At 39.4% G+C, this 13,548-nt stretch overlaps 2 protein-coding genes across 4 annotated transcripts in view; one reads left to right on the top strand and one right to left on the bottom strand.

Annotated features, from left to right (window-relative positions):
* The window catches only part of pum3 (pumilio RNA-binding family member 3), a 29,548-nt gene extending 21,123 nt beyond the window's left edge, over positions 1-8,425 (top strand). For all 3 annotated transcript variants that reach the window (XM_079599997.1, XM_079599995.1, XM_079599996.1), the window contains 9 exons: positions 1,748-1,826; positions 1,904-2,002; positions 2,098-2,151; positions 4,734-4,814; positions 4,917-5,059; positions 5,193-5,415; positions 7,049-7,136; positions 7,331-7,421; positions 8,118-8,425. In XM_079599997.1, coding sequence (XP_079456123.1) covers positions 1,748-1,826; positions 1,904-2,002; positions 2,098-2,151; positions 4,734-4,814; positions 4,917-5,059; positions 5,193-5,415; positions 7,049-7,136; positions 7,331-7,421; positions 8,118-8,244 — 985 coding nt within the window. In that variant the 3' untranslated portion in view covers positions 8,245-8,425. The remainder of the gene's footprint in view (positions 1-1,747; positions 1,827-1,903; positions 2,003-2,097; positions 2,152-4,733; positions 4,815-4,916; positions 5,060-5,192; positions 5,416-7,048; positions 7,137-7,330; positions 7,422-8,117) is intronic.
* Positions 8,426-8,653: 228 nt separating this feature from the next.
* On the bottom strand, positions 8,654-11,809 carry kcnv2a (potassium channel, subfamily V, member 2a). Its single transcript, XM_079599998.1, has 2 exons — positions 10,392-11,809; positions 8,654-9,961 (listed from the first exon to the last, which is right to left on the bottom strand). The coding sequence occupies exons 1-2, from the start codon at positions 11,700-11,702 to the stop codon at positions 9,719-9,721; spliced, it is 1,554 nt and encodes a 517-aa protein (XP_079456124.1). The 5' UTR covers positions 11,703-11,809; the 3' UTR covers positions 8,654-9,718.
* Between the last annotated feature and the right edge of the window lie 1,739 nt (positions 11,810-13,548).

Here is a 13,548-nt window from a genome sequence, read left to right on the forward strand (position 1 = left end):
GACAGGATGAAGCGTGCAGAGAAGAGTAGTGTGTGGGGCCATTTCACCAAACAGAATGACACAGATGTAAGTTGCAACTTGTGTGATACAGTGCTTAAATATGAAAATACATTACATCTACATTTCAGTGGTAACAGATAAGGTGATGATGATCATCATCTTTCTTTATTATTGTTAGCACTACCTCAAACTAAAGCGGCATCTCTTCGGAGCTGTCATTTTCTTAAATGAGCCGCCGCAATGTTTCAAATTAGCTTCTAATGCTAGACAAACGCCTTTATTTTCAACGTGATCACCTTGTACCCAAACCATTTCGAAACTAAGGAGCCATTTGTCCGCCGATTACATACAAGCTCCTCGGCGCCACGTTTGCAGGACTCATGTTTCGCGCTGTAGGGGATTTTAAAAAAGTGACGTGAGTGGAAGGGCTGCGCCGGGGTGTGTGTGTGTGTGTGTGTGAGCGGGAGGCAGAGTGGCAGAGAGATGCGACTGAGTTGTGAAATTGCAGGCGCGGCTCGAAATGGCTGTTATTTCAAATAGCGTAGCATATTTTAAACTAATCGGTTAACCGGTTTCAACCGGCTAATGAGACTCGGTGGTCGGTCAATATTTTTTTTAGTTTTCGCCATCCCTACTGGGGACCAAACGGTTCAAGGTCCAAATGACATTTTCAGTGCAGCTTTAAACGACACCAGACGATGAGTAAGGGTCTTATCTAGCGAAACGTTCGGTCATTTCAAAAATACATAAAAAAGTTTAAGTTTTATAAGCACAAATGCTCGCCTCGCTCTGTTCTGTGATGCGCGTTCGTGACGTCACGTGATACGCAATTACGTTGAAAAGGTCACACTTCTATGAAAAGTAAAACATTTCTATCCTGACGAAAATTTTCTTTTAGGCTTTTTAATATTACAACACCCAGGATGCGCACACGAAATGGGCATTTTAAACGATAAACTGACACAAAGACATTTGAATAGGTGTATATGGTCCTCCTTCCGCACATTTGTAAACTCTGACTCGGTCAAGCGTGACCTTTTCAACGTAATTGCGTATTACATGACGTGACGAACGCGCATCACAGAACAGAGCAAGGTGAGCGTTTGTGCTTATAAAACTTAAACTTTTTTTATTTATTTTTGAAATGACCAAACGTTTCGCTAGATAAGACCCTTATTCATCGTCTGGTATCGTTTAAAGCCCTTTGAAGCTGCACTGAAACTGTCATTTGGACCTTGAACCGTTTGGTACCCATTGACGTCCATTATATGGAGAAATGTTTTCATCAAAAACCTTAATTTCTTTTCGACTGAAGAAAGAAAGACATTGACATCTTGGATGACATGGGGGTGAGTAAATTATCAGCAAAAGTTTTTTTTTAAAGTGAACTAATCCTTTAATACTAAGCAAAGTATTTATAATGACCCATAAAGAATTTACTTCCAATATCTTTTATTAATAAAACAAATGGAAGTGAATTGGCAACCAACAGTGCAAAGAACCAACAGGAAAAGAAATGTGTGGCTGTACTAGCAGCATACTTGTAGTCAATGAATACAAACTTCAGCATATTCTGAATCTCTAACATAAAATAATAGACTTCTATCCAACATCCTCATGTTATGTGCAATGAGCAATATAATCCTTCAGACAAAAAAAGTGGTATGTGATGATAAGTCTTGGTACTATTCTGAGTGAATATTCTATTCTATTCTGAGTGAATTAATGCATTACGTTCCCTCTACAGGGAGGCCGTCATTAAACATTCATTGGTCCACAAAGTTTTCCTGGACTTCTTTGAGCACGCTCCCGCCAAACAGAGAACGGTGAGTGTTGTGCCCGGTCTGCTGCTGATGTTACCGTCTGCTGTCTGTACTGATGTCTGTTGTGGGCTGTCCTTCAGGAGATGATCGAGTCCATCAGAGAAGCGGTCGTGTACATGGCACACACGCACGATGGAGCCAGAGTGACCATGCACTGTTTATGGCACGGCACACCTAAGGTTAGCACTCATTCAGACTCTCCACATCACACTCTTCATGATCGCTGGTGTTTGCTTTAATCCTGACATGGTTTTGTCTCTTCTCTTTCTTTCAGGACCGCAAAGTTATAGTAAAAACAATGAAATCATACATTACAAAGTTTGCAATGGTAAGCTGCCTTTCTAATCTGTGCAATCTATGAATGGGTGAATCTCACAGAAAATATTATTACATATACAGATATATATTTAAAAAAAAAAAAATATATATATATATATATATATACAGACAGTCCTGGTCAGAATTATTGGGATCCTTGGTAAATATGACCAAAGAAGTTGTGAAAACACATCTGGATGGTTAATCATTTTGACCTTTCATTCAAAAAGTTCACAAAAATAAAAATTTTCATTGAAGTAAAACCAGTAAATATGGAGGGTAAATCTAATTATGAAATTTCTTTTCTCCAAAACACGTTGGCAACGATTAATGGCACCCTTTTATTCAATACCTCTTGCAACCTCCTTTCCCCAAGATATCAGCTCTGAGTTTTCTCCTATAGTGCCTGATGAGTTTGGAGAACAGAGATCATTCCTCCATACAGAATCTCTCCAGATCCTTCAGATTCACAAGTCCATGTTTGGGCTTCTCCTCTTCAGTTCAGCCCACTCACTTCCTATAGGGTTCAGGTCAGGGACTGGGATGGTCACGGCAGAAGCTTCATTTTGTGCTCAGTGACACATTTCTGTGTTGATTTAAAGGCCGTGTTGCAGGTTAAATTTTTCAACGAATTTGTGCAATTTGCTTGTTGGTAATGAACATTTAAACTGTTATCCATTGTATTTTATGTTGTTGGGTATCACAAAACGGAATATAATACGAAAAAGTAGGTACTATCTTACAGCGCCAACGATTCTCCTTTCCGCCACAATGCATTCCATGACGTCACCTTGGGGAGAGAGTTTACCAAAGCCCGCGTTGAGCGTGACTAGAGAGACGAGTAGTGGACGGGAGTATTCAGATAGTGCAGATTATAGAACATGATCATTGTCCATACAACACATCTATAGACAGTCACCTATAACTGTTTAAGTTGGTTCATAAGACTTCGTGAAAAAAGTAAACAAACAATTAACATAGGCTACGTACTCGTGCGTGCTGGCTTGAAGGGGACCATGATCCTGCCTGAGATGTGTCGTGTGTATGCTATCTTCAGCACAAACGGATTCAGGCAGCGTGCATTCAGCATTCAGTCACATCTGGTCGCGGGGTGAGCTCCTCGACCAGCGACCAAAACGCACTCACTGCCCTACAGCACAAGCTTTCCAGCGCAGTTTCCACGGGACGGCACCGCCCGCACGAGCACCTGCCAAACACCGCGACAGACACGCGCCGGCTACGTTTGCAACAACATTTTCACCGGAGGAAGAGAAACGCTTAGAAACGCCCATATAGCTAGCACGATGTCTTCTATTTATAGATGACAAAGACAAACTTTACCAGTACTATGACAAAGGTTACCGGTACTTACCTGAACTAACGTCATGATCATCACCGCCACTATAAAGAAAAGTTTATTTTTCAGTCGGTGCTATTTAATGACAGTAAAAAAAAAAAGTATGTGTCGTTATCTCATTGCTGCGTTGCTAAATGATAGCAACTCACCAGGACACTTCACCAACTCTCCACTCATTCTCCTCGGACCATGCATTTCATCGGCTTTGACGGCCATCAGGCTACCTTTCCTCCACTTCTCCCCAACGTGACGTCATCACCGAATTGCGTGAAAAAAAAACGTTAATACCAAAAACGTAAAAAACTGGTATTTAAGACCATTTTTGAGACATTTTAAAAATGATATACATATCTTGAGTGATTTATGTACCCATTAATCGACAGTGGTGGTTAACCTGCAATATGGCCTTTAATGTTTGTTTTGGATAGTTGTCCTGGTGGAAGATTCAACCACGGCCCATTTTAAGATTTCTAGCACAGGCCGTCGGGTTTTGATTTTTTTATCTGTTGGTATTTGCTAGAATCCATGATGCCATGTATCTGAACAAGAAGTCGTCCAGGACCTCCAGCAAAAAAATAGGCCCTCAACATTAACGATTGGCAGTGTATTTAGCCGTGGGCATGGGATGCACATCAGAACTATATTCTTTGGTTTTACTCATTGTGATGGATGATTAAGGGAATTTGGCCTTCGTGTTTCCTTATATTTATACTGCTGTTAAAGAAGTCATGGCTGAATAGGATAATGTCATGTTCCTGGTCACCCCGGTGTGCTAAACATTTTTATATGTATGAATTTCTGGGGTGTCAAATTATGTGTGGCCAATGTGTATTAGAGAAAAAAAATCATAATGTGATTCCCCAACCAATTTCATTTGTTTTACTTCAATGAAAGGTTAGATTTTTGTGATTTAAAAAAGAAAGAAAGTAAATATTAAAAGGATTAACCATGCAGATTTATTTTCACACACATTTATATAATAGTGAGAGTGTGTGCGTTTGTGTATTTTTAAATTTGTGGAATTTATTTCAACTACAAAAATTAGGGAAATAGTTTACCCAAAATAGTGTTAACACAAAAATGTCATTGTTTTCTTTAATAAAATTATCATTTCTGTTTTCACTTGATTTTCGTGGGGGAAAGTTGACCTAGACACATTATTAACAAAGCTCAAATAATTTATTTATTCCATTAAATGTTTCACGGAAGTAAAAATGCGTTTTCTTTATTTTCAGGGTGAATATGCTCATCTCGTCTTATTGGCTGCATTCGATTGCATTGACGACACCAAGTTGGTTAAACAAATTATCATCTCAGTAAGTGCTCTTTAGTTAGATATTTCTTTATTGGCAGTTTTTCTGTTGTTTAATATTAGGATTAGTTGATATTTCTTATATCATGTCTATTTTTGCTCTCAGGAAATGGTTAGTTCCTTATCTGACATAATCAGCAATAAACATGGTAAAAAAGTGCTGCTTTACTTCCTGAGCCCAAGAGACCCCACACACCTCTTACCCGAGATCATCCAGGTGCTTGAGAGAGGTGACGGCAATGCACACAGGTATGGCGTATGAGAAAATGTCCACTTTTCTATGAATGTGCATGCCATTTAGATCAACCGTGTCAGGTGGACAGTAAAGATGCATGAGAAATGCTCCACTGAACGCTGAAGCATGTTGTGTTTGGTCTTCCAGTAAGAAGGATGTAGCGGTCAGGAGGAAGGAGCTGCTGGAGGCCGTGTCCCCCCCTCTGCTGGAGCACCTGTGTGAGAACGCTCGGACTATGGTGATGGATAAAGCCAGCTGTGTGGCTGTGAGTGACATCCTGGGCGCCGCCATTGGAGATCTCAGGCCGGCCATGGAGGCGGTGGCGGCTCTGGCGGCCGGGCCCCTCGTGCCAGGTGGAGAAGATGGCCAGGTAACTCGTCTACCTCAGTGCTGTCAGCAATACCAGTATTAATATGTGATGTTGTGTTCACTGCTCTATTATCAGGCAAATGCTCTATTATTGGCGTTGAAGTTTATTGAGATTTATTCGCAAAAGGATTTCTTTAATAATAACTGATTCAAAGTAGGGCTGGGCGATATGGACCAAAAGTCATATATTTAGGCTGAATATCGATATATATCCCGATATGTTTTCCACAAATGTTCAGTCAAAATCAAAGCCAAATATGGACTTCACTGTATAAATTATACATTGATTCTTATTAAAGTTCTCAGTCAAGAGCAGTGTGTGTTCAAAGCTCTGTGTTTTGTTGTTTTATTAACATCAAATGGATAGTTCTCCCCAAATTTTTAATTGTCATCATTTACTCTCTCTCAAGTTGTTTTAAAACTGAATAAGTTTCTTTCTTCTGTTGAAGTTATTTGGAAGAATGTGGGTAACCAAACAGTTGATGTTCCCCAGTGACTTCTATATTTATTTCCTATGGTAGTCAATGGGGACCAGCAACTGTCTGGTTACCCACATTCTTCCAAATATCTTCTTTTGTGTTCAGCACAAGAAATAAATGAATACAGGTTTGGAACAACATTAGAGTGAGTAAAGAATGACAATTTTTATTTTTGGGTGAACAATCCTGTTAAGGACAAGCGGCATCATGTTTACTATTAGGGCTACTGTCTCTTTAAGACCTGCACGCGACTCGTCTAATGTGTACACATATGACAAGCAGATTTCTCTCAATTTTCTCGGTTTGCTTTCAGTTTAGACATAACCATCTTTCTTTATGTAAACCTTGAGTGTATTTGACAGTATTAGCTCAATAAGACTCGAAAGATAACTTAGTCCAGTATCCAGGCGCTGTTAACAGGCATTTAGTGCATGTGCGCCTCGGGTGTTTCAGAAAAGCGCTCGTTAGAACAGCGCATCAGCAGCGAATGACATGTTTAACCGGCAAGGCTTTAAAGCACATTCAAATAATTCACTTTCTTATTTGACATCTTAATCAAATTGACATCTCTCGAATTAAAGAATTTTAATATTATTTTCTGCTGGGTACCTGGCCTTTCGGGAATCTCTGGTAATGAGCAAGCAGACAGTGCTGTTGAAGAAGCATTATCTACAGAACCAGTTAAATGCTCTACCTTTCACAGATCTGAGACCAATGCAATTTTTTGGGATCAGTGCTCATTTAAATAATCGCTGGATCAAGTCATTTACACACAATGCCGGATAGGATCCTTAATCCATAATGTGAAAATTCACCAAAGTGTTCATCTTGTTAGAATCCACTGTCCATTAAATATATTTTGCTGGACTGTAATATTTCTAAAAAAGTTTATTTTTTTATGTTGATACTTTTGAAAAGATTTGTAACCAAGTAAATCCAGACTTCCAGACAAATCTTAAACATCTTTTTTTTTATTTACTATACCTGGCTCTCGCCATGAACATATGTAGTGCACTGCAGTTTTAAGGAGTTTGTACATGAATTTGACATGAATTTGTACATTGTTTGTCTTAAAGCATATTAAAAACACCACATAGACATATAAACAACATTGAAAGCTTTAAGGTAATGGTTTGATATGTGTGTTTCCTGTAGCTGCATATGGCAGAACACCCCGCTGGTCACCTGGTGTTGAGATGGTTGATCGAGCAGGATGCTAAGAGGAAGGAGGCCGCGAGAGAGGGCAAGTACAACATGTCTGACACACTCACTTTGGGCTATAAAGCTTGCTGGGAGTTTTCATGATACTTTAGGGTTTCCTTTTCTATTTTAAAAAGTCACTTTGGTCTCTGTTAGCCTGCTAATAAAAACACAGTGAGCAGTTTGACATGAAAACACAAGTTTAACTGTCCTCTCCTGCCTTATTTTGGTCCACAGAGCGTTTTTCCAGGATTCTTCTGGAGAAGGTGGAGCTGGAGGACCTCAAGACGTGGGCTTCAGTCAACCGTGGTGCCATTGTTCTTGGTTGGTAAGTTTATGGCTGCCACAAATGAACACATCTACAAATAACAAAATGCACTCCTTTTTGTGTACTCTAGTAAATTGCTTTTGAATTGGTGGGCGTGAAGAATAGCACAGCAGCCCTTGTTGTTTGAGCGTTAAATACGTTGAATATACTCCCAGAAGAACATGCCTGTGCATTAATTCATGTCTAAAGCCTCAAAGTGCTTATCGTATGACGTCACAAGCTCACTATCGCAGCAAATTTGCTGCTTTTCCATCATGCTGTCAATTATTAGCTGGAGGAATTGCCCACAGTGAGCTTTGGGTTAAGCACATCTTCCACAGTCCTGCTTCATTATGCCATGTTGTTGTCTGTATGCTAATAAAGCGCTAAACTGTGGCTCGCAGCTGCAAACCCTTGAGTTACACCCCGCAAAGGATTATGGGTTCTTTCCACTCCCCGTCTCAGCCTCAGTCTTTGTGCATGACCTCTCATAATCTCCCTAAGACTTTAAGCAGCGAGAGATTTGTTTCTTTATGTTCTCAGCCTAGACTGTTTGTTTATTCTGATGTCACTTCTTTTTTCCACCAATCAAATTTCACAAATTTGAAGCCCATGCTGCATACAGAGAAGCACTTAATCTATGAATGGATCTTTGCATTGGTTGGTTGCATTTGATTCAAGTTCAGCTGCTTTATTTGGTTGTGTCTGTTTCCACAGCCTTCTTCTCAGTGCAGATGAAAGTGTTGCTGAAGAAATGAGAGTTATGCTGAAATCCATCCTTCCTAAACTGCAGAAGATCCAGAACTGTGCAGGAGTTGAGCTTCTGCTGAAAAGACTGGCCTAAAAGAGCTTGATGTCCCAAATCAATGTTATTTAGTTTTTTCTTTCTTCTGGATTTTTAATTGTGAGTTTATATGCTGATGTGTGTAAATACAAAATACACAAGAATACCCGGACCTGTTTTTGAGTTACTTATTTGTTTTTTATTTTCCTTTTTAATCTTGTGAAACAAATCAAGGACATGTCCAAGTCATATTTCGTGTGTCCTCCCCCCACCCCCCTAAATATAAAAAAATATTTATACATCATAATTATATTTAATGTAGTAAATTGAATATATATTCTGTAAAAAAAAAAAAAAAAGATTCTGTCTTTTTAACTTTCCAATTTCAGGAGGAAATGTTTAATTGGCATGAACATCACAATGGTCATAAATGTGTTTTTCATTTTATGCCAAGTAAAATTCTTTCGGTTTTTTTTAGGTGAAAAATGACTGAGATTTCTATGTGAGATGAATTTGTTATATATAAAACATCTGTATGAATAATATATATATATATATATATATATATATATATATATGTGGTAGCTTTGAGGATGGAGACATGCAGGCTTGAAAATTAATTTTGTTTTCCTGCTCTACTTCCATCTGTCCTTGGGACTTCAGTGATCCCCAAGGATTAATCTTTCAAGGATTATCAATGCTTGCATGAGCATGCTTTTCAGATTTAATTACATTCTAGTTGTCTGCATTCTTATAGACGTCACAATGGCCACCCTTTATTAAGTCAACAAGTTTTTGTAATTGTAAGTCACATACAATGCCAAGCTGTTGTAATGAGGATGTCAGCTCTGAATTCATTTTAACAGGTTAACCTCTGTAAATTGGCTTTAAGTCATAAAATAGCCCTGGCAATACGGCAGTTAACATTATAGGAGATCTTTTTCCAATCTGCCCAGCTCAGAGTGCTTCCAGAGGAAACCAGTTGATATAAATCATAAATCGGCTTTTCTTGATTGACACTAAATGCCTATACAAGATTTTAAAAAGTAGTGATGCTGAGCTTGTGCTTGGCCAGATGTTAAAACCATCAACCGATTATTTGAAGCAGTGTTTGTCTACACTGGATTATTTGTCTTAACATGGCCTTTAGCCCATATAAAAATAGATTTTTATGATTTTTTTGTTCTTACTATTACTTGGGGCACAGTAAAAATCTAAAGTTTTTAACAGTTGATATCTGACAAATAAATTGGTGTTCCAAGAAGAGTTTTTATTAAACTACATTATAACCTGTAAGAACTGTCTAAATGCAGTGATTCATAATTAAAAAATCTTAAAAGGGCTGCCTGTTATGTATAGTACAAAAGTTGTTCATAAATGTATCCCAGCAGCACAAACAACATGGTTTCTATACAGTTTGCAAGTTGTTTGAAGACAATTTTTAAGATGTTCTGGATGTTTTGAATTTTTTGTTGTCCATGAGTTAAAAATCAATCCGTGAAAAAAAAAAAAGAATAGGTCAGCATATCACACCCTAAAAACAATCTGTGAAGGTCTTTGCAGCCCTTTTCACAAACCTCACTTTCCCGCGATTCTTTATAGTGGAGGTGTATTCGTAGGCTTTCAGCTTTGCATAGTAGTCTGAGAATTTATTAAACAGGATGGAGATTGGCATACCGTTGAGAATTATTCCAAACGAGATGCACGCAAATGCAAAAAACCTGCCCAAAATGGTCTCTGGAAACATGTCGCCATAGCCCACAGTGGAGATGCTCACCTGTGGAATAAATGGACGAGGAATACTTCAGTGTGCTGTAAAATTACAAATTATCTTTTTAGATTGAAAAAATCAGTCACAAATTCTCAAAACGCCAGAAATGTCATTAGAGTTGAATAGAACGAAGCATTTAATAGCGTTATAGCAGAAAGACGCCAGTAAGTCTTGCTCTGTCAGTACTCTACACAATTACCACGGAAATGATATTAAATAAAATGATATTAGCCTACCATGTTTTCTGGACGTGTACCATGGATATACCATCATAATGTTAGAAGTATTTTGGTGCACTATGTACATCCCATTATATATGGATAATGTCAGGAACATGATATATTAAAGTATCTTTGCATTATATCCCATCCCTTTACCATGGTACAACCTCAGTACTTTTTATACCAGGAATAAACCTGAAAAAACATGTACTTACAGCTGCCCACCACCATGCATGTGGGATGCTGGTGAAGTTTGTGTGATGCACGTCATGCTCTACGGTATAAACCATGGCAGAGAAGGTGAAAATTCCCATCGCAATGAAGAGGAAAAGACAGCCCACTTGTTGGTAACATTGCCGGAGCGTGAAGCCGAAGGCTCGAAGTCCAGTAGAGTGACGCGCCAGTTTTAGGATACGAAATATTCTCATGAGTCGCATGATGCGGAGAACTTGCCCCACTTTACCAACCCGTCCTACAGTCTCAATATCGCTACCATGTCTCCCATAGTCGCCACTGTCGAAACTCTCTAGGACCATCTGAAGGTATAATGGAAGGATTGCAATCAGGTCCACAGCATTCAGCACACTCTTTGTAAAGTGTTTGAGGTCAGGTGTGGACACAAGCCGGAGAATATATTCCATGGTAAAAAATGCAATGCAGAGCATCTCAACATACTCACAGTAGGTCTTCCCACTCAGGTGGCCGGTGGTCATCTTCTGCATTTCCTCTACCGTATTGAGCGTCATAGCCACAAGTGATACCAGCACGAAGAAACTGGATGCTAATGCCATGAGCTTGGCTATGACCGATGAGAAGGGCTTCTCCATCAAGTTCCAGATGAGGAAACGTGTATGACCAAAAACCATATCCTGGAACAGGTCCTCATGTTCCTCAGTTTCCACCTCTGCCTCAAGTTCTCTTTGCACCTTCAGCTGTTCGTTGAGTTCATCTTGCCGTTCCTCGAATGAAATGCGGCAGCAGCGATGGGTGTTCTTGATACGAACGCCCCAGTAGTTGATCTCCTCCAAGAAATTGCGTGGGCACAATTCATCTTTAATCCAGAGAACCCCAGTCCTGTAGAAGTTGAATATGCTGTGGAAGATGTCTGGATCCCTGTCAAAGAAAAACTCTTTATTCTGGACAGTGTAATCATCACAGAGGTCAAGTTTCCTGTTGTGGTCCGTATACGTTGCAAGACGGCCGATTCTTGTTTTGGGATATTTTGCTGCTACCCTGTAAGAGATCTGGTAGATCTTCCCTCCTACGTTGATGTTGAGCATGTAGTTCTTATTTGGAGAGGACAGTTTACTAGGGGTGGACAGCAGTCTCTCATCTTCATCGTCTTCATACTCCGCGTAGATGTCATAAATATCCTTACTTAATTCCTGCATCGAATTCCATGGTTTCACCCAGTTTTGCTGGCCGAAAGGAAGCGCAGAGTCCTCTGGATCCTTGGGAGCAGGGGCTGTGACCCCAAGTTTATAGTTGGGGAAAAGGCTTTGCCTCCTGCCTTTGAGCTTGATCATGGTGCCAGCGTCCTCTCAGCTTGGCAGATGCACAGGTTACTGGAGGTGTAGAGGCATTAGATGGCTCTAATACCTCTGTGCTGCTTCCCGCAGTTGCTCAGGGGTCTGACTCAGACTAATGTTGCTGACAGAGAGGATATGAGTGCTTAAAGGTTTAAATACTATGATCCTCTTCCAGACTTTCTCTACCAACCGTGATGTCTTTCGTTTGCCGTACATTCACCAATCTCCAACCGAATATGAGGATATTGTAGCTTGTAAACTACAGCAATAGAGGTTATCTTTTGACATATCCTGCACCATGTAGAGCTCTGGGATATGGATGAGAATAATTTTTGCAAGGGATGGATATCAGACCACATTTTAACCATCTCCTACTTTGGAATAATGAGAAGTGTTCACATCTGACTGAACATTCCAAAAACAACTGGCAATATTCCATTAAAAAAATAAGAATAGTCAGTGTTTATTATAAATGATTTATCTGTGCACATAATTTTTTAATTCCTGTGTCCTCGTAATCTTTAATCAAAATAACTTCCCCTCCCTCTAGCAGAGTCATCTCTTCTCTTCTCTGATGACGTGTTTACCGGCACGATGGCGGGACAACATGTCACTCACATGAGATCGCAGCAATAACAAACAACAATCTAATGATCCAATCAATTGCAGATGATCAAAATCCAACAGCTTTCTTGTTCGAGAAGCTATTTCACTCAGAACTACGGTGAACGTGATTTCACCAAGTGCAACATGTTCTTGAATTAACATCTTTGTTGATCCTGGAAAAACGTTCTAATCAGCCAATCAGATTTGAGGGACAAGTTTACAGTTAGTGTCAAGTTTAGGCTTACAACCAGAGTTATGTGCTTCTACATCAGTGTTGATCACCTATCACTTCCCTCTGGTTTTTAGGGATAAGGTTATGTTTAGGGGGAGGGATAGGGATAGGGTTAGGACTACATTTTTGGACAGGAATGTTATTCCAGGATCAACAAAATATGTTGACCCAGGAATATGTCTTACTTGGCTTAATCATGGTGACCCAGAACTACTATGAACCTGATTTCACCAAGAGCATCATGCTCCTGTTTCAACATCTTTGTTCATCCTGGAACAACATTCCAATCAGATTTGTGAGATGATAAGGTTAGAGTTTGTCAAGTTTAGGCTGACAGCCAGGATTAGGTACTTCTTCATCAGTGTTGTTCACCCATCATTTCTCTCTAATATTAGGGATATTTTAATGTATGGGGTATTTTAGGACTGTGTTCGGACAGGAATATTCCAGGATGTTGGCAAAATCACAGAGACCCAGAAATATGACACCATAGGAGAAGACATCGCAACTTCCATTTCATGCAGTCTTTAAGCCTTCCTAAAAAGGTCCTACTGGAGAGTTCAGGTGATGCAAAAACAAAAGTGGTTTTGGTTGGAATAATTTGACATGATTTAATAATTTATCTTCTGTCTCACTTAAAGACAGGAAGCTAATTTTAGTGCTGGTATGACAAAATAAAAAGCAAATATGCACAAAGTCAGGCGCACACTGTATTATTTTGTACAATTATTGTTTGTCACACTGTATAAAATGATCCTAGTGAGATCTTGGGTAAAGCCCAAGTGCAAGATCAACTTATTTTGTGTCAGACTCAATACAAATCACAGCCAATACTTTGGTTCCAACAACCCAGACACTTTTGGACACTTCTTTGGAGCGTAATGTTTATCACGAAGGCAGTTAATTACTGTAGTAAAATAACAGTAAGCATTTAAAGACTACAGAGTACCTTAGATGAGAAATCTTTTACAAACGTGAAATGGCTCTCAGACAGCAAAATTGTAA

This window comes from Phoxinus phoxinus (genome assembly GCF_949152265.1).
Source record: "Phoxinus phoxinus genome assembly, chromosome: 23".
NCBI lineage: Eukaryota > Metazoa > Chordata > Actinopteri > Cypriniformes > Leuciscidae > Phoxinus > Phoxinus phoxinus.

What these genes read in the sequence shown, in the direction of transcription:
- kcnv2a (XM_079599998.1), bottom strand. Translation starts at nt 11,702, where the DNA reads ATGATCAAGCTCAAAGGCAGGAGGCAAAGCCTTTTCCCCAACTATAAA. An exon ending in ATGCATGGTGGTGGGCAGCT is followed by an intron (nt 9,962 to 10,391) that starts GTAAGTACATGT and finishes TTTATTCCACAG; the next exon opens with GTGAGCATCTCCACTGTGGG.